The sequence below is a fragment of the Acanthopagrus latus genome, chromosome 17 (genome assembly GCF_904848185.1).
Source record: "Acanthopagrus latus isolate v.2019 chromosome 17, fAcaLat1.1, whole genome shotgun sequence".
Classification (NCBI taxonomy): Eukaryota; Metazoa; Chordata; class Actinopteri; order Spariformes; family Sparidae; genus Acanthopagrus; species Acanthopagrus latus.
This window is the reverse complement of record NC_051055.1, coordinates 11,872,091-11,900,086: the sequence shown is the minus strand read 5'-3', so window position 1 is coordinate 11,900,086 and position 27,996 is coordinate 11,872,091. Positions and strand designations below refer to the sequence as shown.

General features: G+C 42.5%; 3 protein-coding genes and 1 non-coding gene across 6 annotated transcripts in view; 3 read left to right on the top strand and 1 right to left on the bottom strand.

Moving 5' to 3' along the window:
* Positions 1–3,458, top strand: part of LOC119005696 (A disintegrin and metalloproteinase with thrombospondin motifs 16) — a 54,508-nt gene extending 51,050 nt beyond the window's left edge. The window contains exons 20-24 of the mRNA XM_037073557.1: positions 42–236; positions 365–421; positions 513–728; positions 823–970; positions 2,010–3,458. Of these exons, the coding sequence (XP_036929452.1) occupies positions 42–236; positions 365–421; positions 513–728; positions 823–970; positions 2,010–2,125 (732 nt within the window). The 3' untranslated portion in view covers positions 2,126–3,458. The remainder of the gene's footprint in view (positions 1–41; positions 237–364; positions 422–512; positions 729–822; positions 971–2,009) is intronic.
* Positions 3,459–7,445: 3,987 nt separating this feature from the next.
* trnae-cuc lies at positions 7,446–7,517 on the bottom strand. Its single transcript has one exon. It is a non-coding gene; the product is annotated as a tRNA-Glu (tRNA).
* Positions 7,518–7,982: 465 nt separating this feature from the next.
* Positions 7,983–17,027, top strand: ice1 (KIAA0947-like (H. sapiens)). Its single transcript, XM_037074011.1, has 20 exons — positions 7,983–8,225; positions 8,419–8,477; positions 9,174–9,285; positions 9,420–9,496; positions 9,587–9,624; positions 9,708–9,790; positions 9,933–10,009; positions 10,165–10,202; positions 10,311–10,393; positions 10,480–10,516; positions 10,650–10,706; positions 10,823–10,906; positions 11,055–11,413; positions 11,659–14,244; positions 14,568–14,736; positions 14,948–15,108; positions 15,357–15,547; positions 15,650–15,750; positions 15,855–15,953; positions 16,265–17,027. Exons 1-20 carry the CDS (start codon positions 8,136–8,138, stop codon positions 16,444–16,446), a joined length of 4,683 nt encoding a protein of 1,560 aa, XP_036929906.1. The 5' UTR covers positions 7,983–8,135; the 3' UTR covers positions 16,447–17,027.
* Positions 17,028–17,150: 123 nt separating this feature from the next.
* On the top strand, positions 17,151–27,687 carry LOC119005916 (terminal nucleotidyltransferase 4A-like). Of its 3 annotated transcripts, none has more exons than XM_037074013.1 (12): positions 17,151–18,989; positions 19,376–19,499; positions 21,472–21,518; positions 22,393–22,513; positions 22,620–22,727; positions 22,809–22,937; positions 23,628–23,841; positions 24,017–24,134; positions 24,249–24,352; positions 24,451–24,632; positions 24,780–24,917; positions 25,074–27,687. In XM_037074013.1, exons 1-12 carry the CDS (start codon positions 18,262–18,264, stop codon positions 25,518–25,520), a joined length of 2,460 nt encoding a protein of 819 aa, XP_036929908.1. In that variant the 5' UTR covers positions 17,151–18,261; the 3' UTR covers positions 25,521–27,687. The 3 variants fall into 3 exon arrangements, with proteins under 3 accessions (XP_036929908.1, XP_036929909.1, XP_036929907.1); XM_037074014.1 differs by having other exon boundaries at positions 24,017–24,143; positions 25,128–27,687; XM_037074012.1 differs by having other exon boundaries at positions 24,017–24,143.
* The last annotated feature ends 309 nt before the right edge of the window (positions 27,688–27,996 follow it).

Below are 27,996 nucleotides of genomic sequence, written 5' to 3'. Positions count from 1 at the left end.
TACAGAATATCTTCATTATCACGTTTCGGTTTATTTAACAGTGTTCTCGAAAGTGTGGCAACGGCTTGAGGAAGAGGACAGTGCTGTGCACGAGCACCAGCCCAGGTGCCCAGACACACACTCTGACAGACAGTGTGTGTGCGGGCCTGCCGAAACCCGCCAGTCAAGAATCCTGTTTCATCAAACGCTGCCAGAAACAACGCAAAGTCCAGTGGTTTGTCTCCACGTGGCAAGAGGTAATTCTAGAGCAGTTATAAAGGCCGCTGCGAAAATACTCAATTAAAACAAACATGGTGGTAGAAAATGTCAAATATTTGTGGCGCTCATGTGAATAAGTCTCCTCTCTCTCCGTCTTCTCCTCCAGTGTTCAGTCACGTGCGGCCGTGGCTCTCAGGCGCGCTTCATCAAGTGTGCAGAGAAGGTGCGTATTCTGTGCGCTGTGTTCGCTCAAATCGAGCAATATAGTGTTCATTATTAAATCGGTAACTTACATGAATGTTTCATTCATACAGGACACTGCAGGAAAATACAGAGAGCTCGCTGCCAAGAAGTGCCACCATGTCCCCAAGCCCACGGTCGAGCTCCAGAGGCCCTGCACCGTGGCTGAGTGCCCCATCCGCACCACCCCCCCACTCCACCGATGGAGCACGTACCATCGGACCTACCCGCCTCAACCCCTCCCCCAGCCTCCACCTCGAGCAGAATGGCACTCTTCCCCTTGGTCTCAGGTAAGTTCACTTTTCACGTCTGACTGACTGACACCAGAGTGACAACAATCCCATCGTGTCCAGCATCGAGGTATTGTGTCATTGTGCTCTGCAGTGCACGGTGACATGTGGAGGAGGAGTGCAGGCCAGAACGGTCCAGTGTTTGGTCCAAGGGAAGCCCTCTCCTGGTTGTGCCCACCATCTGAAACCCTCAATGTCCCAGGCCTGCAACACCAACTTCTGCCCTCAACCTGAGAAGAAAGGTAACCAAGCTCCAACATGATGTAGTGCTACTCGCTTCTTTTAATCTGTAGTCGGTTGTCTCAAAACCACTGACGGACTGGGAACAAAAATCGGCCCTGGCATTTTCAGCCCCAAATTGACAATTCCCATGCTATAAACAACTGCACCAGAACAATGCACAACCCCAATGCATAAAACACATCAATAAATCATCAGAGCCAGCCGCTCCATAACAAAAACATGTCTTACCGTCATGCAGTTATCCATGTCTACCTCTTCATCCTCCTCTTGCTCGTTTTGTTCCTGCTCTGGCTCATATTCCTCGCTGTCCTGTCTTTCTCCCAGGTGTTCTGGCTCAGCTGTGTCACTAACATTAGTGCTAGCAGTATTAGCGCTAGTGCTAGCCCAAGCTGCACTTGATTTTAAAAACAACTCAGTCAGTTTGCAGCATTGTTCACCGCCAGCCAACAGTGCTCTCTTAGATTTCTCTCTTTTTCTCTGCTCGCGCCTTGTGTCTCTTGATGCCTTGATTCATTTTTTGCTAGCTGAATCTCAGTCAGCTTCCAACTTCCAATCCCCAGCTTTCAACAAGCAGGCAGATGCAGCCTACTAGATTCAGTCTTCAAATTCCCAGAAGGCATTGCTTCATTTTAACTTTTGCAAAACAAATAATCAAATAAAAATATGCAGGTAGATTTGTTTTATTTCAAACCATGCATGTTTCTGAACATCTGAATAAGACAATTAGTTACGAAACAATGCAGACTGATATAAAAATTTGTGACTGTAGAGGGTAACCATGACTGTGATATACAGACTGGTAGTGGTGTATAAATACTGATTAGATTGCTGATGCTGTTCATTGTGAAGGAATTGAAAGAACTTGGATGTCATGTAGTGAAGTGTCTTTGACACTTGTGAGGGAGCTGAGATAAGCTATCTCAGGGTTGCCCTTCTGGCATCTGCCCAAATTCCACATTACCAGTCTGTCACTGCTCAAAATACCCTATTGGAATACAAACAACCCCATGACTCATTTCTTTTCTGTTTCTTCCACAGACCTCGCTTGTAGGGATTACTTCAACTGGTGTTATCTGGTGCCCCAGCATGGAGTCTGCAACCACAAGTTCTACGGCAAGCAGTGCTGCCAGTCCTGTTCAAATTCAAACCTATAATCACACGGAGCAACTCTGTCTGTGTCACAGGCAGATAGGTAGTTAGACAGACAAAAAAAAAAACATATTTGACGTCCATGCTCGAAAAAAAGACTGTTTTTTGCTTGAAGCGTGTGGCGAGCACTGAAAAACAAATGACATTTCAATGGAAGTGCGAGAGAGTTGCTGTGTCCTTTCTTCTCCCTGCGATGCCGGACATCTGGATACAAGAACTTGATGCTGACAGCACTACACAGGAATGTGATCAGGACAGTACAAATAAAGGAGAGAGTTATGAGGAGGAACTAGCGAAATGGGAATCTTGATTAAAGCGAATAGGACTGACATGTCCAACAGAAACTGAAAACCTGAAATGTCCCAGCTTTGTTTATATACTGTATGTAACTGAACAGATCCGTACCCAGGACATCCGACCTCTCCAGTCAACCAAAGGCCATTGACGGCTGGCCAACAGAGAAAAAAAAAAAAAAAAAACGGTTGACGAGGTTTCAGGCACTGCCACGCAACAACATTTGTTACGCCCTGGTCTGCACTGCAATTCTTGATCAATTGGAAATCTTGGGTCTGATTATGAAAAGGGATGTTTCAAAGAAACGCATAATTATGCTCTAAGGCTTGATAAGAAACAGGCTGGGAATAATCAAAGAGGGCTTCCTCGATAGCTGGACAATAGCAGGAAGCTTTGCGCTGTCATGTGTGAGAAAAAAGGAGAGAGAAAAACATCATATGAAAGAACTATTCTGAGGCTGTGTAAACTGACCTTCATACTCAGTGGTGCTACAACGTTGTCTTCTGTCACCAAATCAATGTGAAATCCTCAAGTTTCAGGAAGGAACAAATGAATTGTGTGACCCATGTACAGTATTTGTTTTGTTTTATTTATTGGCTTTACAATACAGCGTTGCTGGAAGACTGTATTACGAGCAGCATAAATGTGTTCTTTTATTACTCTACCCAAAGCCCATTACCCTTATATTTTGTATTATGTTTCATAAGATTTCACGCTGACGGAATGCACCTTTTTTATTCTGAACATTTATTTTATTTTTGAAGAAGAAAAAAAGAGTTGTGATGTCAAAAGCCAGATTCAGCGATGTCAACCGTGACTGAAACAAAAAGGTTTGAAGAAACGCTACTCCATTTTTTTCCATGACATTGTCCAACATGATTACACAAGTCATGTAACTGCATGCATTGATATGGCGTAAAAAAAATAATGTGTTCCATATTGGTTATGGTTTAAAAGCAATGACAGATGATGGCTAATGCTTTTTCAACGTGATTTTTACATTGTAAATGAAAAAACAATAAACAAACGTGTGTCATGTCAGCATCTCAGCTGTTTCGTGAGTTCTTATTTAATTTTTCTTAATTTTTTTTTAGCTGTCAGTTTGAGTGAATCTGAGCTCCCCGAGGTGGTGTGAAACTTCAGATGTTTAAATGTATTCTTGCAAAGGAGAAAAAAAAATCTCAGGAAGGGAACTCAATTCCATCAGTAATACTTTCTTGGAGGAAGTCAGCTGGGCACGATATTGTCATCTTACCCTAACCAAGGATCTGTCTTTAAACGGGGAAATATATAAGTATTGTATGTCAGTGTACTGCAGTTAGCATGCTAACCAGCTAGCCCAGGCCTGTCATGGTCCAAAGCTTTTGTGCTAGTGGTGTAAACACCAACAGTCCCCTGGTCCCCGAGCTCCCAGTCTAAACCGCTAGTTAGCAGCAGTTAGCAGTTACTCTGATTACACAGTATACTTCCCCCTATTTGTTTTGAGTGTGAATTTTATCGGTGGCCAATTCTTACATATTGTACTTTTAACAAACTGCAAACAACAAACTGTGACTTGGGGAAATCACATGTATAAATACCGAATACAGAAAGCAGTCGTTTTTGACCACTTGGGGACAATAGTTTTATGGGAGAACCAGTACAATGGTATCAGTTGCTTTTCTCAAACTCAGGTGCAGAAATGGAAATGCATTAAAACATGACATGTATTGAAAATGTGGAGGGACATCAGGCCATCTTTCAAGGTAAAACAACATATTTGATAACTTCAGCATTGAACCTCCTCCAAGCTAATGTTACTGTCGAGTGTCTTTTTTTTTCTTGCAGGCTTAAATGAACATCTCCAAGATGTGCACTGACATATCAGAAATAATTTATGTCTTTCCTATTGTATCATGTAATGCTATCAAACAGCAATGTTTGCTAGGAAGTGGCTGGATGCCAGCATTAACTGTTGTCTAAGCTCACAGGTTATCAGATATATTGATTTTTAAACTAAGTTTTCTGTTAAAGGTGCAATATGTAAGAATTGGCCACCTCTAAAATTAATTCTCTCAACAAATAACTGCTGCATATCACCAGAGTAACTGCTAACTACGTATGCAAAACAAAATAATGCCATCAATGAGGGGACTTCAAAACTCTTGCATTCTGTAGATATTTTAGGTTACCTTAAATGTTTTCTACTAATTCTTGCATATTGGCCCTTTATGCTGAGTTTCCTGGACTGAGCTCTATCTCCAGTAATTATTTTGAAACTATTTAATTGAGCGGTTGGTGCAACACCAGCACACCACAGATTTGCATTAAGCCTATATGTCATATCTCAACATGATGAAACAAAAAGAAAAACGTATTTGGTCTTTAAGAAACGACCCCGTGGCTTAACTCCAAAGCTCTAGTCCTCGCTCTGCAATGGAGTGCAGCGCGTAAGCCAGCGCGCCGCCTAACAGTAATGCCAGCATGGTATTAGCCGTTTCAACACCTATGACATATTGTGTCTGGGCTTTACTCTTTTTAGTCATTTCTCAACAAGTCAAGGAGACACAGATGCCCAAAACAAAATCCCCATTGTCATAATCCCCCAGGGCACAGAGGCAGAGGCATCCAATGGGAGTGAGGGAGGAGAGAAGAAGAGCGTGAGGAGACAGAGAGAAATAGAGAAGAAGAAAACAGGAGGAGGGAGGGCACGTATGTATTTGGTGCTGTCATAGAAAAATGCTGTGTGAGAGAGCGGGAGTGAGCCAGAGGGAGAGGTGGGTACGGAGAGAAAAAGGGGTTTTCCTCCGCGTCAACCGCCTCTCTGAAGTTGATTTATAGTCGGTCAGCTGTGGGCACTGTGACACTCTGTCTGTGCGCTTTTCTGTGTGTAGGCACTGTATCATCGAATAAAGGGCATTGTTTATTGTTTAGATCGCTTTTTTTTGTTGCTGTTGTTTTTTTTGGTTTTTTTAGGTCTGCAAGAAGTGAAGAGATGTGAATCTGTTTCAAAAGCAACCACAACACATGCACGCAAGCAAGCACACAGCGAGTCAGATAACCCTAACCACACGCAAGCTTGTGGAATGTACTGTCATCAGCCACTCTGCACTCACGCTATGTGAAAAACTAAATCTTAGAAGAGAAGAGCCATAGATGTAAATCTAGTAACTGAACTCTGATGATGATCAGCGTTGCCACGATGATTCAGGCAGTAAAACGCTTGTATAACACTAACATTTCTATGTACCATGATGAAATAAGGAAGCATTTGCTGTATGGTGGCCCTGAAGGTCCAAACACAGCAACGTTAGGGATAACATAAGAACATTTCAGAAAACCATTTCAGAAAACACAACAAAATTGTACTGTTCAATCACAAACAAGAACGTTGGTCCTCCTTTTCCATAATGTGAAATGTTGTTGTCTTTCCTGAAATGTTGTGTTTTGACCTTCAGGGCCACCGTAGTAGAGTAATCTAGCCTTATTGTCATTACTAATACACAAAAACATTGCGTAAAATAGGTTTTTTAATGGTATATGTTATAGTATGTGTCTGTTTGGGTTTCTTCCCACGGTTTAAAGATATATAGTCCAGGTGCATTAGAGGCTCTTAACAGCTGTAGGTGTGAATGCTAATGTTCATCTGGAGTAAGCCCTGCGACAGACTGATGAGCAGTCTCTGTCAAGATTAATACCTTATTTCAGTAATCAGGCAAAAACAAACAGTTTATGGCTTTAGCCACTCATCCTTGGGCATTAGAGAGCATGTGTATTTCCATCTCACTCTGTGTACTTTGCCACGGGAGCATGACAAAGAAAAAGAGGAGAGGAGAGAATCCAGCCACACAAGAAGAAAAGGATGGAGAGGACGAAGCACTTTTTGTTTATACAAAGATAGGCATCAGACAAAGGCTTCCTGTAGCTGACAAAGGTGATCGAGATAAATCTGGCAGCATCCGAAGTGTTGCCTAACCCATGTCAGGTAACAGAAGAGATAATCTGTCAGAGAGAGGCAGGAAGAGAGAAAGCATGCCCTTTCCACTTTAAAGAAAACTATGCTATCTCTGACTGCATCTGTTTGGAGAGAGTTGGCTCTTCAGCCTCGAGGCTACACTGAGAAGGTTCATCTGAAGTTACAGGGATATTATCTTTCCATCAGGATGCACTGACAGCAATCTCCCAGCACATTTCGCCGTTCTGCTCAGCTATTGGAACCACCAGGTTAGAGACGGCATGCTGCCACAGTAATAAGGAGCATTTTGAGGCAAATATGTCCATCTGTGTATTTATTTGTACATTATTTACATTTTCAGTTATTTCAATTTAGAGAAATAATGATATCAAAACTGTCTAGTAGTTGTTGATGTTGTTGTGCTTCCTCTCTCTTTCTGTGAGTGTGTGTGTGTGTGTGTGTGTGTGTGTGTGTGTGTGTGTGTGTGTGTGTGTGTGTGTGTGTGTGTATGTGTCTGTCTGTCTGTCTGTCTGGCACAGGAGGTAGGTGATAAAGTAAGAACACTGTTAACTGTATGACAGTACCCTCTACTGACCGTATATCATAATTACATATGGAGGGAATTCAAAATGCATACACTACAGCAAAAGAATGTGAACCACTTGCTGCAGCTCTAGTGATGCCAGTCAGGCCATCATTTCATTTTCCCTCCCATTCGATGTTTACCTTTTTTTTTATATAGTTTTATATTGCCATCTGTTGCAATCGTCTGTGCACACCACGGCCGGCAGAGGGCGCTCTCCAGTGGAAGCTTGTGAAGGCGTCTCTATATGCGCCTTCACAACGATGAAAGCAAATTAATGTATAGTTGAGAACAGTCAAGTAGTTATATTATGATTGTCATACTAAATGAAGGATTTCACGGTGTTTTTAAATGCTTCAAAAACAGGGAATCTAGACATATATGTACAAAGCAATCAAATGGCACCCTTTACCTGCTTAAAAATGCACACACAAAAAGAGAGAGAGAGAGAGAGAGAGAGATCTAATTTCAACAAGAAGCACACTGAGTTGTCTTAGGAAGCTCAAAAAGCAAGTTCCCTGACCGGGAATCGAACCCGGGCCGCGGCGGTGAGAGCGCCGAATCCTAACCACTAGACCACCAGGGACTGCTATCAGCAAGAAAAATTCTGAGCTTAAGTAACCGATACCAGGATTGCTAATTTGATATTTTGTGAATTGTGACGTATACAGTGCTATGCCAACTTACTGCAGTGTTGGCAGATGCGTAAAAGTTTGATATCAAAACGTATTGTAATTGTAAATACAGTATACTATACCATACAGTGAGTGTAAAACAGATTTAAAAAAAAAACCACATGATAAAAACTGATAAACTGCCCCCTGCTGGCAGTAGCGCATTTGTATCAGTTACGCCCTCATTGGTCACAACAATAAACTGCCTGAAGAAAAAGCCAAATGAGCTCAAATATTGTATTTTCTCAGACAAACAAGTATACACATTATCACTGGCGTTTCTCACATTTAATCAAAATACACACCGCAATCCCAACTTCGCTTTTGCGTACCGAGAAGTCCAACATTTTAGATTTACCGGCATTTCACGAAGCTTCCCTGTGGGGTCCTGAATTGGGTCCTTGGTCAACGTGGGAGACGCGAAAATGTGAAGTTGTTTTGAACTTGTCTGGAATGTATGTCGCCGGGATATGATCGTTAATGTATCTTACATAAAATAGTGGCTGACGGGTTTCGGAATCTGTCTTACCATGATGCCAGGGGACAGTCAGTCCAAAACGGTAGCGATCGCCGCGGACGCGACGGTTGGAAACTGTCAAAACTGCTCTGTTTTGCACCAGGTCAGATTATTTCTCTGTCAAAGAAAGTCCTTTTAAAAGTTGTATTTTCGTTTCTGTTGACTGAACATAAGCCGTTTCCAAATGTTGTCTAATAGTTTTCTGTGTTTACAACTCGCCAGCTAAGGTGAAGGTGTCGATGATTTATGAATTTAAGTGTTTGTTTTTGTTTTGTTTTTCCCGTCTCGTGTTACAGAGCCTGAACGAGTATGTATCGTCATTTCTGGCTCTGAAGCAGAAGATAACGGTTTCAGAGTGAGTGTTGCTTTCATGTTGACACATCTTACCATAGAAATATTACAGTTTACTACAGTTAAATCTGGACACTTGCAATATTGAAACTCAATTTGTACTTACATTTATAGGGAACCCGGGGTAGCTACCAGGTGTAAGCTAACGTTAGCAAAGGTTAACACCAATAATTGTTCGTACCACTTATTGATTTTTCCCCCAACGTTCCCCAATAATATGTACGCACTTACACTCACACATCGGTAGCAAGACTATTGTGTTCTTATTGCAATCAAATGTTGTTCACCTAGCACTTGTAACTACTACTGCCTAACCCTTTTCTAAATGGCTAGCAATACATTACATCTGTTTTAGCTCTCAACTTGTCTGTTGTTGTTTACACTCGCAGCTAAATAAGATAAACAGATTTAATCAGGTGTTTTACTCTCAGTTAGTCTGCATATTCATAATGACATCAATGAAAACAAAATTGTTCATGTGTGATGTATGAAAGTCCAATTAAGGAAACTGAATCTGGCTTCCGAAAAAAGTTACAGACTGATGCATGTTTGTCTTAAACAATAGTACTTGTGCAAAGACACCTACCTGTCAAAACGTAGTTGTCTTTGGGCTGTAAATGCTCACAGATTGTGTGCTCTTCCATTGACATTACATGTGACTGGTTTTAACACATTTGTGTCCTTGACGTGTTTATCGCAGTGACTCAATCCGGCTTCAACAGCAGCTGGAGGAGCTGCAGATCAAATTGGCTGCACTGGAGAAAAAGACAGCAGATTATGAATGTGTTCGAGCAGAGCTGGAAGAAAAGAAGGTATGCTCTTTAAAAGGATGTTCCTCTTGATGGTAGTAATGTGTCTGTCTCCTGATATTAGTGCCGCAACACAAAATCTCTGAATAAGTATCACCATCTGTTTTTTGAATAACTTTTTTTTTTTTTTTTTATAGGATGCTCTTAAAGCCTATGGCCAGATGTCTGAAGAGATGGAAAAACTGAAGGAGGAAAACAGCAGGACAGCGACAGAGTAAGGAGATAATTATGTCAAGATGTTTTTTTGTCATAGGTCGTTTATGTTTGAAGTAAAATGTTAACTTGTATTTTTCATATCCCTCAGGAAAAACAAGCTTGAAGACCAGCTGAAGGACATTAAAGGTAGTTTGCATTCACGTGTTGTTACAGTTTAGAGTCTCATTTCTTTTGTTAAATGCTCCTCTGACTTTTTGATCTGCTCTTAGAACTGACGGAAACTCAGTCTCTAGAAAATGCACAGCTGAAGAGGGAAAAGGCGGCGGTGGAAAACGATTTGCTCCAAACACAGGTAGGTTAACAAGGTGCTCTCCAAATTCACCTCTATTTGCCATCATCTCATTCTCAGTTCATGTATTTTAGGAGCTTTATGCATATTTGATTGAATGTAGCTGTGGAAATGTAACAGATTTTCAACATTTTGACTTCTGCAGGCATCTTTGAAGAAATCTCAGGCACAAGCAGATCGCGTTGAAAAGCTGATAGAGGAGAACGCAACCACAACAAGCATGTAAGACCTCACTCCTTCTTTAGTGTTGGGGTTTCTCGAGTTGTATATTAGTCAGTGTCACGTCTTCCTCTGTGTGGGGGAGTCATGGTATCTGTCATGGGATTTTGTGCAACATTATGATTATTCGTGGGGGTTTTTTTTTTTTTCATCAACAGAAAGGAAAAGCTTGAAAATAAAGTCGGACTGCTCAAAGGTTGGTATCAAATTGTTTTTCTCTCAAATTAAATACTGATTTTGTTTTCATACAGATGTCTTGAATCTGTGTTTACATGACAACATCTGCTTGGTGGTTTTTTTTCAGACTCCGTTTCCAAGCAGAATCATCAAATATCCCAACTGACCAAAGAGAAGACCTTACTAGAGAGACACATCGATGACCTCCAGGTGCAGTAATGATCTTTGAACAGCACACTGGTGGAAATATGTTGAATACAATTTGGTTGAACTGTTTTTTTGTGCATCATTTTCAGGTGAGACTGATGAGGCTGGAAAGGGAAAGGAACAGAGGTAATTAACTACCTTTCTACCTTGCTAAAAAAAATGAGTTCTGGTTTTGCTGTCGTTAGATTTTCCAGTGGCATCTTTTTATCACTTCAAATTTTAGTTCAATATAAACAACATCTGAATTATTTCTCAACAGAGTGCAGGAGCACAACAACTCAAGCAAGTGTACCTGAGGAGCCCAAAGTTGATAAAGGTATGCACGTAGCTGGCTGCACTTATTATTTGTAAGGTTATCGCACACTTTAACCCCAAAAGCAGGATTGTCGTCATTTTTACTTTAGCAGCATATTTCTTTTGTCGGCCTTTCAGAAAAGTTTCGGATGCTGCTTGAAAATTTGTGGGCATGTGTAGAACCTCAGCAGCACCACTCCGCAAACCTATTGCATCTACCTGGTGAGGCACCATCAAGCCGGATTGTATATTTGTGCTGTCACTTGCATAACAAATATCCCGACTTAGGAATAACACAAGCGACTTCTTTCTATTATCATTTTACGCTCCTACGTGTGTGCAATCATCTCTTTCTTTCTTCTTATTTCAGAGTCCGCTTCCAAGCGAGTTCTACCCGCCTCGCCGCAAAGCAGACTGCACTCTCATCCGGGTGACACGTCGCAGTCTGCCTCTCAGGAGATCAGCGAATCCCGCAGTCACCCAGTACAGACAAAAGCCACATATACACAGTTAAAGTCCTCCCCCCTGAAAGCCATCAAGCAGCAAGCATGTCTGCACCCAACGATCGCCAAGAAGCCAGGGCGCTCTCCCAAAAAGAGCAAGCGATTGTCCAAAGCGCACAAAGCTGAGGAGGCATGTACGGACTTGGGTAGCTCTGAACTATCTGTTGAGAAGATACTGGAGATGTTCACACCAATGCTCTCCTGCATATCACCACTACCAGATATGGTAAGAATTCAGTTATGTTTAATGCAAATCCTGTTTCTAAATGCTTTTTAAACGAATAGGAAATTTCAAATGAAGTGACAGAATGTAAAATCACGCTCTAAAGTGGATGTTTGTGTCAGCGACAAGTTCGAGACACTGTCAGCTAGTTTCCGCTAAAATATTAAATCCTTTGATTGGTGTGAAAAGTTTGTTACACGAAAGCTATTTTGTTGCAGTTCACATCCTTGTTATCTTCTCTCTTAAAGATGGAAACAAAGATGGAATCGATGGAGACAGATGCTGGAGGAGAGAAAAACCATCCCACGCCCTCTGGTGACTCTGTTCTTCCTCAACACGACGAGCCCTCACTCATCACAACATCGGTCTCAAGCCACTCCCCAGAATCTTCTGCCGTGTCAGTGGAGAAGAATGTGGAGTCGCCAGCAGTCACAACGCAGGAGGTGGAAAACAATTCCAGTGAAAAGGGCTCCAAAGACTTGAGACAAAAAGAGTTGAGTGACGTTAATCAAACAGAGGACAAAAGCAATACAAGTGCTGAAGAAACGCATCCGGAAAAAGACTTGCAGACTGAGCAGGAGCCAGCAACTGTAGGCTTAGTCTCAGCATCATCATCAGCTTCTTCTTCTTCTTCTTCTTCTTCACCCAAGCTGGATACAACAGTTGTGATAGAGGCTGTGTCATTAAACCCTGAAAGTGAAAAGCCATCCTGCAATGTAAATCCGACTAGCATCTGTGACACTGAACATGCTTTAGGAAACGCAAAGGCAGATCTGTCAGAGACCATTACAGAGATGGATGTAGACGCGAGCCCTGATGATGTTACTGGTGCTGAAACAAACACTTGTGATGATGGAGAGCTGCACAGAGGAAGTGATATGACTGCAGTCTCTGAGGAAGCAGGAGGTGTACAGCTAATTACAACCTCCTCTATTTCCCCAACAGTCACTGACTCTGTGAGAGACAGTGATGCTCCAAATCCAAATGCAGAAAAAGGCTTGGAAATGGGGAAAAGCCTCCAAGACTTTAGTGGTTTGGGACACGACAGCGAAGACTCAGCAGTCCCAAAGCATCTGCAGAATAAAGAGTGCGTCAGCGAGGACACAGACCTGCCTGAGGATAACCCTAGTTCATCAGGCAGCAGTGACGGCATCAGTAGGGTCTCTAATGAAAATACTGCAGAGAGGCTCGACAGTGATTCATCCATGAAACCTCTCAGGGAGGAAGATGGGCATCAAGTACAAGGAACTGAAGGAGCTGATGTAAAAGATTCTCCTTCCGGGTCAGATGGTGATAACAGACCTCTGTCTCCATGCAAGTCTTCACCGTCAAAGATGGAAGATGGCGAGTCCCACGCTGACCAGGAATCTGATCAAGCAATCGCTGAAACGCCTTCAAAAACGGAAGCTGATATAGAGACATTGAACAGTGAAATTCTAGCCCACCATGTGCCATCCCCCTCTGACAAAGACAAAGAGACAAAGACTGTTAACTGTGAATCACTGAACAAAAATACGCATTCTGTCTGCAGGCAGTTGAGTCCTACATGTCTGCTTCCCAGTGTAAAATTGCACACCGTGGAAACTCGCCCAAGCCCAGTAAAACTGAACATCAATGGTAACTCTGGGTTTGTTTCAACCGACAAAAGAACTCTACAGCCTGTGCTGAATGCAGAGGAAGGAGGCGTCATTGAAAACACTACTGTAAAAGACTTGCCTCAGAACAGCTTAGATGCAAACAACCATAAAGTAAGCAAATGTAAACTGGGCACTGTTAGTCCCAGTACATCATCACAGCAGAGTGATGTTGCCACAGATGGACGAAATAAACGTTTGGAAACATCTAGTCCAAGTCCACGTAAGATCAGGGAGGAAGAGCCGAGCCCAACGGCAGATTCAGCGACAGCTCAGCCACCACACGGCATTGGCCACGTTCTTTCAGAAATGGGCCCACCACTTCCTCGTCTCCTTACCCCTCTGAGCACACCTCCGAAGGTCGGCAAATCAATAAATCCAAGGCAGGCTATTGGGAAACTCTCGTTTCCTTCGCCCATGGAGAGGCTGGCGTCCCCTACCACTCCAGTCCAGGCTCACTTGACACCAAACAGTCGACATCTGAGGTCAACGTCTCTGAACAGTCCGCTCCCTCCCTCATCACCCCTTCAGTTTGGCTCTGCCACTCCAAAGCATGCCGTGCCAGTCCCGGGTCGCCTGCCTGTGACAGCGATGAATTCTTCCCCGTCGTCATCCTCCAGTCCATCTCAGGAAAACTCCATGAGGATTCTCGACACCATGTACCCAGAGCTCTCCGCTCACGCCCGAACTCTGAACATTCTCAGGGGGAATGTCGGTCTCGGCATCTGTTCGCCTGAGAGCAGAACATTACCCACGACAGTAGTCAGTCAGATGTCAGGCTTTAAATCCATTAACTCCTCTTCAACGGCCTTCACCAAGACTGAGACGAGGGGAGGAAAGAGACAGTCCATCGGTCCGCCACAGCCTAAAAGCAGCAAATGTCTCCGGTTAGATGACTGCTCTCCCGCTTTCAGTCGTGAGCAGGTGCCCTCCTCCTCATCACACAGAGGAGAGGAGACCACAACGCCGCCGTCTCCGAGGCTCACGCCGCAAACGATGGAGGCACCCTCTCCGTCCATGGAAGTCAGAGAACCTGCAGAGAAAAATGCAGTGGTGAACATTTTAAAGAAAATCGAACACCAGCATTTCGATCTTTTGCCCGTGATCCAGAGCCACATGTATGTCGGCAACCTGCCCAAAAAGCCCGTCTTGAGAGGCGAGGAGAAGGAGGTCATCGATGAGATTTTGCGAAGCACTGTGGTGAGTGTGCTGGTTTATCGAGCTCACATGTTGAGCTTGAATACATTTTGCCATTCAGGACACTTTTATTCTGACCCGGTGAACGACATCAATGTAATTAACATAGATCACCCCTTTGCAATGCAATGTTCTGCTGAGAAACCTTGGGTCCTGGCATTCACGTGGATGTTCTTTGACAAGTACCACACAAGTGGACAAGTAGAAGTTGTCTGTGGTTTTGATGTTTCGGCTGGTCAGTGATTGTATGTACAGTCAAAAGGTTTCAGAAGCCCGTGTCCATGTCCGATGAACGTGTGTGCCTCTTTTCTCACTGTTTTCTTCAGCTAAAGGAGGATGATATGATTTTCGCCATCCTGAACAAACTGAAAGCAGAGAACAGAGACCTCAGCCCAAACTACACGCAGGCCCTCTGCAGAGTCTACACAGCTATTTGTAGACAGAGGAGAGACTGGGAGAAGGCTCACATCCTCGCCTACAGCATTCTCGCAGAAGGTTTGCATTTTTGTGTCACTTCTTAAAGTCCTCATACCCCTTTTTTTTTTTTTAACTTATTGTGGTTATTTGGGCCTGTCTTTATTGCAGCCACATGCACACGGATGGTCATTGAAAGCCATTGCGCTAATTGCGGGTCAAGTGCTGTCGTTTTTATGGCTTCAGTTTGATTAACCACTTTCCTTTTCTTATTGCGTCTTCCCTCCTGCAGATTTCCCAGACTGCGCGAAGCTGATTTTGTTCATGGTGACAACATGGCCCAGTGTTCTCTCACACCGTAGTTCTCTGTGCCAGGCAATACATGCTGTCACCAAACTGAAAGCGACAGAAGACCTCCGCCGCTGCCTTTCAGCATTCCTTGGTTGGGAGAAGGTGAAATAAATATTTAGATCTCGGGTTTATCTACATTTGTCATGTTGCCATCTTATTTCTTTCAAATCTTGACCTTTTAAGTGCCATTTTCTTTTAATGTAAGACATTTTTATTGTTATTTTTGTTTCATACACTGATTTCTAACATGCCTAACCCTAGTTTAGAGTCTTTATCACATCTCGTCTCTACCAGCTTTCAAATCAAGTATAGTGTGCATCACAAGACCTAATCTCCCTGTCTCGCTGCAGAGTCCTCCCTGTGACATTGACGAGCTGATCTCCAGAACGCTGTCTGATGTCCGGTCAGGGCCAAGCCTGTCTTTCACTAAACACGGCCGGCTTGGAAACGACCTGGGCACCGAGGCTTGGGAACATGTCTTCACCCTGCACCTCCTTTGTACGCACAAAAAGTGGAAGTGGACCTATAACAATGTTTTGAGGTATATTTGTTTTTCGTGAACTGGCAGTATTTAACGATGAAACTCTTTTGAGCAAGTACCCTGAGTAGTCTTGTGCTAATGCCTTCCATTTTCCCCTAACAGCAATGAGTTGTGGCCTTTGATGAACACATGGGTGACGCAGCCCAGAGATCAACAAGCACCCGTCTCTGATGTAACCGTTGCCACTGTGCTGCGACTCATAGGTCAGTTGTTTTGTTAATCTTCTTGCATAACCCGAAGTAATGTGTAATATAATAACCACTGGAAGGACAGTGGAGAGTCTCATTGTGTGTTTGTTTTTAAATAGGACGCCTTGGTCAGTTGGGAATCAAGGAGAGGTGTGTTTCCTCCGTGGTAACTGTCGCCAATGTCATCAACACGTTTGGCAGGCATGGACAAGCAGAAGGTACGAAATCTGAGAAACCTTGGTAAAATACAGAAGGATTCGGTTTAGCTGCAACTAATACACAGAATCTATTGTGTGCCGAGGGTACTGCCAGTTTCCCCCACACCTGCCTTTCATCGATCGTGATTTTTTGGAAACACAAATCAGATGTTTATCTCCTTTATGCGCGACACACAAACGCATACCCGTGTGTATTCGTTTGTCGTAATTGTGCCAAACAAATATGACGCTATGATGGGAAATAGAAAGGGTCTTCCGGCAGATGGATTTGCATCACGAGTGTTTAATCTTATCCCGTCTTCTCTCCCAAGGCGTGCCATGGGAGGTCCAGTTGGCAGCCATCTACTGCATTTACGAACTGTCTCCTTGCAACCCCAAGCAAGCCATGGACGCCCTCGCAGGGTGGAGAGGGGACACATCTCAGCGCGTCCCTCCTGCTGTTACCAGCTGCATTAACCAGTTAGCCTCAGTCTGCAGACAGGTCCGGAGCTGAAAGAGACACTCGTGCTGTACAGATGCACACGGACACCTGCGCGTCAGGATGACTGAAAATCCCACCGCACACCTCAAAGTTTATTTTAACTTGCTGACTGGCTATGATGAAGCTTTTTTTTTTGTTTTTTTTTTTTTTTTACAATTTAGGCACCTGATTGGTCACATCTGGGTTTTGTTGTTCCTAATACTTGAGTATGTGAAGGTTCACTGAAAGAGTTTCAGATGTCTTTTATGTGGTTTTTTTTTTCTTATATGTGCACTTCTACTTTGAAACCCACATGTCTGATTTTGTAGCAATTGTTCCCTTTTTTTATGTTAGACATACCGACTTCCCCCTGTAATGACCACTGTACTCAGGTAATGCTCTAAAAATACTGTATAACATGTACATGTGTGTTCTGGCTGAAACTGTGGCACTGCTGTAAATGTTTTGGGTTTTTTTTCATTCAAGTGTTTGTAAATATGAGATTTCAGCATTTGTATTCATGAAAACTGAGAATGCCACAGACAAATGTGTTGTACAGTTTAATGTTTCAGAGGATATTTAATTTTTTCAAATTAAAATTTATACATATTGAACCAATGTCTGTTGGCATATTTTCTCCTTGACTGCTTCAAAAAAAAAAAAAAAAAAAAAATTATGAAGACATGAAATTGTCAATGTATTGTCACAGACCTAATATTCATATATACAGCTGTTGGAGTCTTAGGCCTCACACTCATTTACCAAAACATCATCAAAATCATCCAAATTGGTGATGAAAGGCGGCGACCAATGATCCAGTCAAATTACTACAACTATCACGTTTTGTCCTGCCCGGTCAGATCTGTGTCAGGTGGTGGAGCACATAGGAGCTTCCGGGAGTGACCTTCAAAGCAAAAGCTCAGCCCACAATTGAGAAATTACACTGAAGTATTCTCTATAATAGCAATGTTAAGAAAGTATTGTATTACTGTAAATGTAAAACTACATAGAAAATTCCAAATAAGAAAACACTTTAAGACACATTTTAGTTGTTTAAAGACTCATATCATCAACACATAATAATCAAATTACTGTTGGGTTTTTTTTCAGTTGTTACATAGCATGTGGTAGATAATGCAGGTGGATGGTATTCTTTCAGAAATGCCCTCTCAGTTATTTTCTATTCAACTGGGGTTATGCAAGAGATTTTTTTTAGATGGATACCTTTACTGCATAAAAGAATATCCGATTAAAAACTTCAGGTGAAATTATATGTGTCTTAATGACTTTGGGAGTACAGATGTTGATGCCATAAACCTGTTCATAGCAGTGGCTTTGAAAAAAAATTAGATATTGAGACACATGTTGAAATGAATGTGCAACATGTGGAAATAAATGAAAAATACTGACGTTATGTGAATAATTTCAGCATATGTGTACAAATTAAACTGCAGCCAGCTGTAACTTTGCCTTGGCTGCCCTGGTTGTTCTGATAAAAGGGAAAGTTGAACTTCCGGTGTGTCCGGCCTGCGTGTTGTGGACTTGACGCATCTGTCGGTCCCGAGGGGTGTGTTCAAAGATTTAAATCCCTCGGACATGCGTACATACTGATCCGTGCTGCTGGGTGCGCCATATTGGCTGGCTTACATGGGGAGTGGAGTTGGGCAAACCGCTTGAAAAAACCGAACCAGTTTCCAGACATGAAGCGCTTCGAGGATACCAAGTGAACCAACGCGGTAGCATTTCTCTGTTCCCTTGAGTGCAACGTTGTTTTATTTGCCGAGCCCGCTCGCCATTTTCCTCCCTCCCCCCCCTCGCTGAAGAGGCTCTCGGTGAACTCGACTCCCAATGGATCCCAGGACCGCTTGGATCCAGCCGGAGCAGAAGGGACCTGCCAATTCCCTGTGGATGCACATTTGGGAAACCTCTCAGGGATTCGGAACGAACTCCGGCCTTGACAACCACCTCCACCACCAGCGCAACTTCGCGGCGCTGAACGCGAACTCCACGGACTCGCACGGCGAGTACTGCAAAACTGTAGCGCCGCCGCCGCCGCCGCCGGGGGGTGTGTTTGGAAAACTGGCCGTGCGAGACGGCGGCGGAGCAGCGAGGGGAAGTGTCCGGAGGAAGGGCTCGCTGTCGCCGTCCTCCTCCTCGCTGGACTCGGAGGCCGAGAGCTCGTCGCCCTCCGGCTCCTCGCTGCAAATCGACAATTTGAACGTCGCGGAGGAGGCCAGCCGGTTCTTGCACTACGGCGAGCACGAGTTGAACGAGAACAACCTCCGGCGGCAGCATCCACCTCCGCCTCTCCACACTGTTCAGCAACACTGTCGCAGCATGCAACAATCCTTCGGCCACACCCCCACCGGGATGAAAAATCAGCATGGGAGTAAGCACCACCACCACCTCCAGCACCAACACCATCAGTCAAACTCATCCGGCCGCAGGAGGCATCTGAACAGGGCCAACACTTTCCACGGCCTCAACCCGCTGCTGTCCTACGGCTGCAATGGACACTATGTAGACTCTCCCTGTAGCCTGTGGAAAACCAGGCGGTACAGCCCGGGCATTAATGGGTAAGAAGACGTGGAGAGAGAGGAGAGGGTGCTGCTTAATGGGTCTGCAAGGGCATTATGTGCTGTGTGTGTGTGCGTGCGCAGTGAAAATGTGACACAGTGACACTTTTTTTTTCTCCACGTTTCAACATCAGTGTGCATCTAGCTCTCAGCAAGCCCCACAAAATGGTTAAATCCAACAGTCGGTGACTGAGTGTGGATGTACTTGGATTTATTTAATGTGCATGTCACTCATATTTCCTAACATTTTGCACAATATTCCAGCTAACCTCAGTGTCTGTGAGCACACATGTATTTGAAGCACATATGTGGGCAGTCTTGTCCTTTTTTTTGAGCGCTTCAGTGCATGATCCCATGTGTCGTGTTTCCCCTTGATTTCTTTCTAGTCTTCACGAAGAAATCATGGACTTTTTCAACTTCATGTCACCGCGACCGGAGGAGGAGGCCATGAGGAGAGATGTGGTGAACAGGATAGAAAGTGTCATCAAGGACTTGTGGCCCACAGCACGGGTGAGTGTCTGTAGGATATATATGTACATGGGTCTGTGTGAGCACTGCTCCACTCTGGCCCACACCACATACAACATGTGGAAAGAGACGGATGATTCAGACACTTGGAAGCCAACAAATGTCAGAAATGAATCAGTTCAAATATATCTCTGTTGAAACCGGGTCAGAGGAATGGGGGGGGGGGCAATTCAACTCTCTTCACTTCCAAGATGAAGGTAAGTGGTGTTGTAGTGGGTCCCTTTATGTCCAGGTGGTGTTTACTCCCATTTAAACACATAAGGGGGACATAATGTCACCACTGAGATGAATCACCACTCCTTGGTGGACACATTGTCCACACAGTAGTTTTGAAAGAATGTGATTCATTGCACGGCCATTGTAATGGAGTTCTTTAGAGTGTACAGGTGTACCTGATGAATTGGTAAGTTTTTCTTGATAGCATATTGTTCTGCCACCTGACTGCACACCAGGCCACGACTCTCAAAGGAACACAGTGTACAAACCCATTTCAGATGATTTAAACCTCTTATGAGCCTGAGTGTACCAAGACAGTGAGCCTGGACTCACATTTACACACTATAAAACACATTTTATATTTCACTTCGACATCAAAATTTGAAGTGGTTTTTTTTTTTATGATTGGCATTTTGTTTTGTTTGGTGCTTTTGTCACATGTAAAACTTTTAATAAGACATTTATTTCTTGTACCAACCTTTTTTTCATTACTCTGCAACACTGTCTTGCACTGTGTAAATCAATGTTGCTGTCTTTTAAAGTCAGCAGGCAGTGTGTATAGAAGTTTACTGCACTGAATGTATCCTGTTTGGCCACACTGTACGCAGTCAACAGCCTAGTTTATACTGCACGTCCAAACAGAGTTGGCCAGATGTAATCGTTATTCATGTCACTCGCATTCCCAAAGTAACATCACTGAATTATTTTTCCATTGTGTGTTGCCAAAAGAATGCTACTTTCTAACAAATAGCATTTTTCTTGGTTCACATTGTACACATTTTTGAGCTAAACATGGCTCACAAGTCCCACTGGATTTGAGTTGGGTTTTTTTTTTTTTTTTCTTTTCGTTTGCTTGTTTTATTTCTCTGAAGCTCATTTGGTGTTACTATTCCAAGCTGCAGCTATACAAATGGTTCCAGACCAGAAATAACGTGTTTTGTTTTTTTTGTTGTTGTTGTTTTTTTTTTGTTTTTCCAACAAAAAAAGACACAAGATCACAGTTTGTAATAATATCTTCAGATATCAGAAGATGATACTGGCTGTGTCACATTTGACCTAACAGAAAGCTTGTGCTAGTATTCCTATCCCAACATGTACAGAATGGAACTTGACAGAAAGACGTACACACCGAGCCAAACTGAGCGACCTTGCCAAAATTAAGTGTAACAGTATAACATAAAAATGTTTAATTCATGTTTCCCATCGTACGCCTCCTCTGCCATCGGCAGTATTTAATCTGTTGTCTTGTGTTATTTTGAGAGCAGGCTGCGCATCACTAGCCCAATTGAGCCATTTGCATATTGCTAGCAAGAATGCAAGGAAGTCCTATTTCCTTTATTGGGCTAATTTCAAGTGCACACATTTAGACATATTTGGATAGAATTGAATTATTTCTATTATTAAGTATAGTTTATCTTTAAAGGTCTAGGACGCAGTTGGGAATGACTGAAGACTTATTCCCTCCTGACCCGTTGCCTTGTTACAAGAAAGCACACACACACACCAGGCAGGAAGCTTGCTTCAACATCTTATTAAGTTCGAACTCACTATCATTTTGTTTTTTGAGCCGGAATGTGTAAAGGGGATGAAGCTCCGGAGTGGAGTAGTTCAGCTAAGATTTTAAGTGTCTCAACTACTGACACTCATAAAGGTCAAACAAGCTAAAGCATAATTTTTCAGTGGTTCCAATGATGTGGACTTGAATCAGCCTTGTTTTCATTTGTCCTGTACTCTGCAGGTGGAGATATTCGGCAGCTTCAGCACAGGACTTTATCTCCCAACAAGGTAATTCATGTTGGTTTGTCTTTCTTGTTTAGTCTGACCTTTTTTAGTAGGGCCTCTTTTTTTCTCTCTTTTTTTTTTTTAAATGTCTCATTAACATGCTAGATTTTAGGAAGTGGGAGTATCTCCGTCAGAGCTTCTGCAAAAATGATACACACAGGGTTTAATAGTGTAACAATGCATTTTACTTTGAACTTTCTGTCATATAGGTCATGCTCTTTGTGTATACAGTATGTTTCACAAGGCCCTGCTGTCATAAGGATGATTGCATTATAGAGTTGAGCAATAATTTTCAACACATCTGTTGTGCAAGTGAACACAGACATAATTCATCTCAACAGCTTGATATGGAAGTAATTTATCAGTCTGGCACTAATGAATGACTTTTGGAATGGGAGAATTAAGGCATCTGCTCAATGTAATAATTGGCTCACTGTCACACCACAATTGTGACTAAATTTAATGATCACCAACATGTGCACTATGACTTAGGGCCAGGTCTTAAAGTTTGCAACATAATGAACTAATTTCCTGAAATGCTTCTTAAATGAAATAATGTAATGTACAATTATGCAATGGTTCCATTGAGAGATGGTAGACTTTTGTCATGTTGAAGAGGCATGTAGGTATTGCTTCATTGCAGCCTCCAGTTTTACTTTTTTTTTTTTTTTTTTTTTTCCATGTCCAACATGAAAAAAATCTTAATCTGTCAAACTGTGACAAACCAGATGTGGCTTTTAAGCATACAAGTATATTTTCTAAATTCTAATTTAGCTTAACAACATAAAACCAGGTGATTATGGTGTATTTTTGGTGCGGACAGAATACTTAGAATGAACATTGTAGGTGACAAAGTACTTTGTGTTTTTGTTCGTAGTGACATTGACCTGGTGGTGTTTGGAGAGTGGGACCATCCCCCACTGCAGGAACTGGAACAAGCCCTGAAGAAACACAATGTGGCAGGCTCATATCCCATCAAGGTCCTCGACAAAGCCACAGTAAGTCACCAGGAGCTGACTTTCTGTTTTCACCTTAGGGACCCATAGCGGTATATTTAGAACTTATTATATATGAAATGTGAACTTTCGTTTGACCTGTCCTCAGGTGCCAATCATCAAGCTTACCGACCATGAAACTGAGGTGAAAGTGGACATCAGCTTTAATGTAGAAACTGCTGTTAAAGCAGCACAGTTCATCAAAAGCTATCTTAAGGTAAGCTTTTGAATACTTGACATTTTCAACATGTGTCCTACTTTTTTGGTTATCTCTAACATTTTTCTTCCTGTCTTGTAGAAGTACACTGTCCTCCCACCCCTGATCTTTGTCCTGAAGCAGTTCCTACTGCAGAGGGATCTGAATGAAGTCTTCACTGGAGGAATCAGCTCGTATAGCCTCATACTAATGGCCATCAGCTTTCTGCAGGTGCATGCATGGATGCAAGCTACATCTACAAAAAATGGTTGCCTGTCTATGTTAAAAAAAAAAAAAAAATGCAAGTTTTGTCATTGTAAAACTTTTTTGTCAACTACCTGAAATGATCTCCATTTTGGTGTTGTGATTTGAACTGCAACTAACTAGTTATTTTCGTAATCAATCAGAATAGTTCATTCAATAGTACATTTTGAAATTGTTTCCTTCGTCCAACCAGCCATCAATGACTCTTCATATATGACAAAGACGAGCAGCAAATTTACATTAAAGAAAATGGAACCAGGAAATGGTTTATATTATTAGAAAATATTATTTTCATATCATATTATTGAAACAGCGGGAAGTTAATTTTATTTCTGATTTATGTTATTTAATATCAGTTCTCCAAAGCTCTAAACCTTACATACTGGGGCTTTTTTTTTTAAATTGTTGCACAGTATGTGAATTACAGTGAATGTTATATCCTTCTGGTGGATGCAGGAAAGTTTAAGAGCTTAGTGAGTTCAGTGGCACTGTGTTAACTTTGTAGAAAAGTAATGTTCAATGCTACTTGAAAAATATTGAAATACTACACAAGCAAAATGCTTTCTTGCTGTTTGGACCACCTAAAAACTGGGTCAGGCTGGCTGGATTTGGTTACAAAGTGTAGGTAAAATATTCCTCCCATCCTTCTAATCACAGTTACACCCTCGGATTGACACGCGGCGTACGAACATCAACCTGGGCTTCCTGCTGATAGAGTTCTTTGAGTTGTATGGCCGTGATTTCAACTACATGAAGACCGGCATCAGGGTGAAGAACGGAGGGGCGTACCTGTCCAAGGAGGAAATGCTCAAGGCCATGGGGAGTGGAAACAGGCCATCCATGCTCTGCATAGAAGATCCAATACAACCAGGTCAGATTGAGATGTTGTTTGGTGTTTGTATGACTGTATTCCTTCATATGACTGACACTGTACTACTGCAATGCACTTCTTTCATTTCATTCCCAGGTTGTAGTAGCCATCCTACCAAATAAAGCTGTTTTGAGTTTATAATCTCTGTATATTTTCCATTCTGTGATCTTGACAGGGAACGACGTGGGCAGGAGTTCATATGGCATTTTGCAAGTCAAGCAGGTGTTTGACTTTGCTTACATGGTGCTGAGTCATGGCGTGTCTCCTCTTGCACGTGCTTACCCCAACAAAGAGTATGACAGGTTGCCTTCATTAATTAAATCATTTCTTAACTTTTTTTTTTTAAATGTTCCCAGCTCTAGTTGGAAGTTTGTCCTGATTATGGACTGTATTTGTCTGTGTTACAGCACTTTAGGGCGCATCATTAAAGTCAGCCCGGAGGTGTTGGCCTACAGGGACTGGACGATCAAGAAGTGGGGGGCCAAGCAGTATGCCAAGCTGGAGAATCAGGGTAACTTTGTGGCAAGCTTGGGTTTGCATCTACTGTTCTCAGAAAGGGACATATGTTTAACCAGATTTAACCCTCAGTTTTATTCTCTTTGGTCTTAGATGTGGAGACCTGCGAGCAGGACTTTGGCAAGCTGATGCTGGTTTCTGTGGAGGATCAGAGAGACTCTTCCTCCCCTCTCAGTGCTGACTCTCCCTCACCATCGCCAGTCTTCCTTCCCAGTCCTCAACACCATTCGTCATCATCATCTGCATGCTCGCTCTCCTCATCTGGAAGTGACATAGTGAGGCCAAAGGATATTTTATCTATTTGAAAATTTGCTATATGAGTCAATTGTTAGTTCTCACTTGTCAACAACAATGTTAGCAGCATTTAGTGTTAAACCGTTACCCATGAATTATAATTTTCCTTATCTTACTATCTTTTCCAGGAGTCTGATTCTCCACCATGCAGTAACACTGCTATCCAACTCCACCCTCTCACCCTGGCATCAGTCCACTCGGTTATCCAGATGGCTACTGAGCTGAGGGCAGCACATCCAGCGGGCTTTATTCACACCACGCCTCAGGTACGGTAATGTGTCTTTTTTAAGTTGCAGTCAAGACACACGCTTTTTTCTCTTGTGAATCGAACATGAATTAAAAGTTAAACATTCCCCTCTGTCTTTCAACAATGCAAAAACCCACTCATGGTAGAATTCTAATGCCAAACTTCTTTCTTCTAGATCCAGATGTCCTTCCCAGAAAACCTAACCATCCCCTCTCTCTCTAATTGCCAGTTCTACCACGAGAATCCACCTTCAATAAGTGTTGTGCACCGTCATATGGCACAAGCTGCACAAGTCTCCCAGCACACCAGCTCCACAAGCCCTCTCCCCAGCCCCCTACACCAGCTCCACCACCCACAGATAGGAGCGCAGCAGAGCCACGCCTACACCATGAGATCCAACTCCCACGGCTCACTAGAGCCACACAAAGGTGGCTTCAAGCACAACCAAGGTGGCGGCCTCAGAGGTCAAAACCACTCGCAAGGTAACTTCAGTCCCCAGCGGCGGTTCATTCCCCAGGCTCACAACACGGCACCAGGTTTCAGGAACCAGCAGCAGTACAACCGTAACACCTGGCGGCGCAGAAAGAGGGAAAATCTTCCTGCTCTTAACCAGAGCAGATGAAAGACTGGAGCTGCATAAATCGACCTAACTGGCATTGGTTTTTTTTTTGGTTTTTTTTTAAGGCCTCACTTAGACTATCATGAGTGGTGGTGGTGAGAAGCTGTGAATGATTCATGATACACCTGTTTTTTTTTGTTTTGTTTTTTTTGTTGGAGGCTCTCAAAAATGCACCTGCTTCATCCTGGAATTCACAAGTCAATTGAAGTAGTCTCCCAAGGTGTCAAATGATCGATCCCTTGCATTGTGCAAACACTCAGTGATGGTGAAAGAAGTATGTAGAAGACCTACAGCTGTATCTGTTCTCCTTCTGTTACATCGGCCTGATGCTAGATACAAGCCCTTCCTCTGAAATTGATGCACACCAGCACAGACTGGGAGTCGACTGAAGAATTACTGATTCCCAGACTGGGCCTTCTCACCTGTGTCACTCTCTAGCTGCTAAAAACTCTAAACAATCTGGCTGGTTGGGTGAAGTGTTCAGTCGAGTATTGCGTTTTCATGCAACTTGAACATCTACGAAAGCAACATCATGTGCCATAGTATTGAACTGGTTTGTCAAACCTGGTCTGTCTTGAAGTTTTGACTCTTACTGGGCCTTTTGATCAAGTTTTGGACTCAATTGGTCATCTGAATGCAAATCCCTATTGGCAATGCTCTTGATTCAGAGCTCTTACAGCTTGGACTATCATCTACAAATTGTACTCTGGACTGAAGCAAAGCACTACCTTTCTACCTATGCAGCGCAACGCTGACTTGATGTTTTTGGTGTGACGGCACAAAACGGACCTTGTCTCAAGTGCTTAAACTGTGATGACTTGTTTGAATGTACCAAGTGTTGTCCTTTTTTCTGTGTTGGTCATTCTCTTTTGTTCTCTTGTTTTTGTCACAGAGGGATTTTTTTTTGTTCACATTGGCACTATTCTGTTTTTTGTAAACATTACCACCTTATTTTTATGTTTGTTGCGTATGTGCAATAATGACTTGCTTTTATTTAATTTATTTCACATTTTAGTTTTTAAGGCGCTCTCCCCACTGTACATTTGCATTTTTATTTCTAGACTACATTGATCCGTGCAATAGATTGATTTAAGGGCCTTGAAGGAATGTGTTTGTGTGTATGTACTGCTTCCCAGCAGAAGGGGGAGCTATGGTATTGCAACATGAGAAATGTGCCAAAAATCCCATGATGCCAACATTTTTACTCATCTTTAATTTACCATTGCATTATGATCACTTGAAAATTTTGCAAACTGCCTGTCCAAATGTTTCCCACCACTTGTTTTATTTTAAACATATCACTATTCAGTAGTTTGACTTTTATTTTGGTGTGTTTCCTCTTGATGGACTGCAGGCTGTATTGGGGAAATGCACCATGACAATGTTCCTCCATTTCAAAAAAAGTTGGTGCTATTTATTACCAGCAAAATGCTTGTGTTTTGCCTTATATCTCCTTTGATTCTGTTAAAGCAACAGTTTAACTGCCTTCTTAAATGACCAAATTTGCCCTTTTCCCTATATGTAGCCAGCTTTCTGTATTAGCTATTGGTTTCTATAAGCACTGCCAGGTATACTTGGCTTTTATTTGTACATGCAGCCTGTAGGTGTTTGCTCCAGGAGTAGAGTCCTACTGCAGTTGATGATTGTTAGCATTAGCATCATTTCACAGCTTTTCTTTTTTTTCTTTTTTCTTTTTTTTTTTCATTTCAAACCGGTTGTATATGAGATTGACCTCTTCATATTTAAAGTCGATATTTCTAAGACAAGGTTTCAAAGCTACATATTTACACAACAGTCCATGAAAGGACTTGAGCTCGGGATGTCACAGATTCCCCATTACAGGAGTTTGGGTAGAGCCATTAACCAAACCAAAATGTTGTGAAGTCCTACGTTTCAAAAGTCTGTGATTATCGGGCCACCCTGCATACTCAACTGATCATCAGTTACTGAGTGTGGTGTGTCGGCATTATCCCCCTGTTGTCACTACGGCTTTTATTAGGCCAGCTAGAGGATAATTGATGGGTTGTCAGCTGATATTGCCACGAATCAAATCCCCAGCTCGTGTATGTAATCAAGGATGGGTTGTGTGTAAATGACTGACATATAGATGTATACCTTGTTTTTTTTATGTAAGTTTTCTATTTTTTTAAATAAACATTTTAAAACTGCATTTCCAGTGTTGGTGTGTGTGTGTGTGAATTTTGTTTTTTAAATGTGTTGTGTTGGCCAGTACATTGAACCTTCAAGGGGGAATTACAGTATTTTTTTTCTTAACCTGGGCTTAACGAGATGTTGGCATGTTTTCTGAATCTGAATGATTCATACTTACCAAGTGCTTAAGTTAAGTTTGGAAATCCAGCAATAGCTGCTACGTTATCATTTGGAGCTTCTCTGTAAAGTTACGTCCATTAAAAGTGCTTGTTTTTGACGGGCTGAGGTTATTCTAAGGGTCTAACAGCATTACAGAAAGGATTCCTAT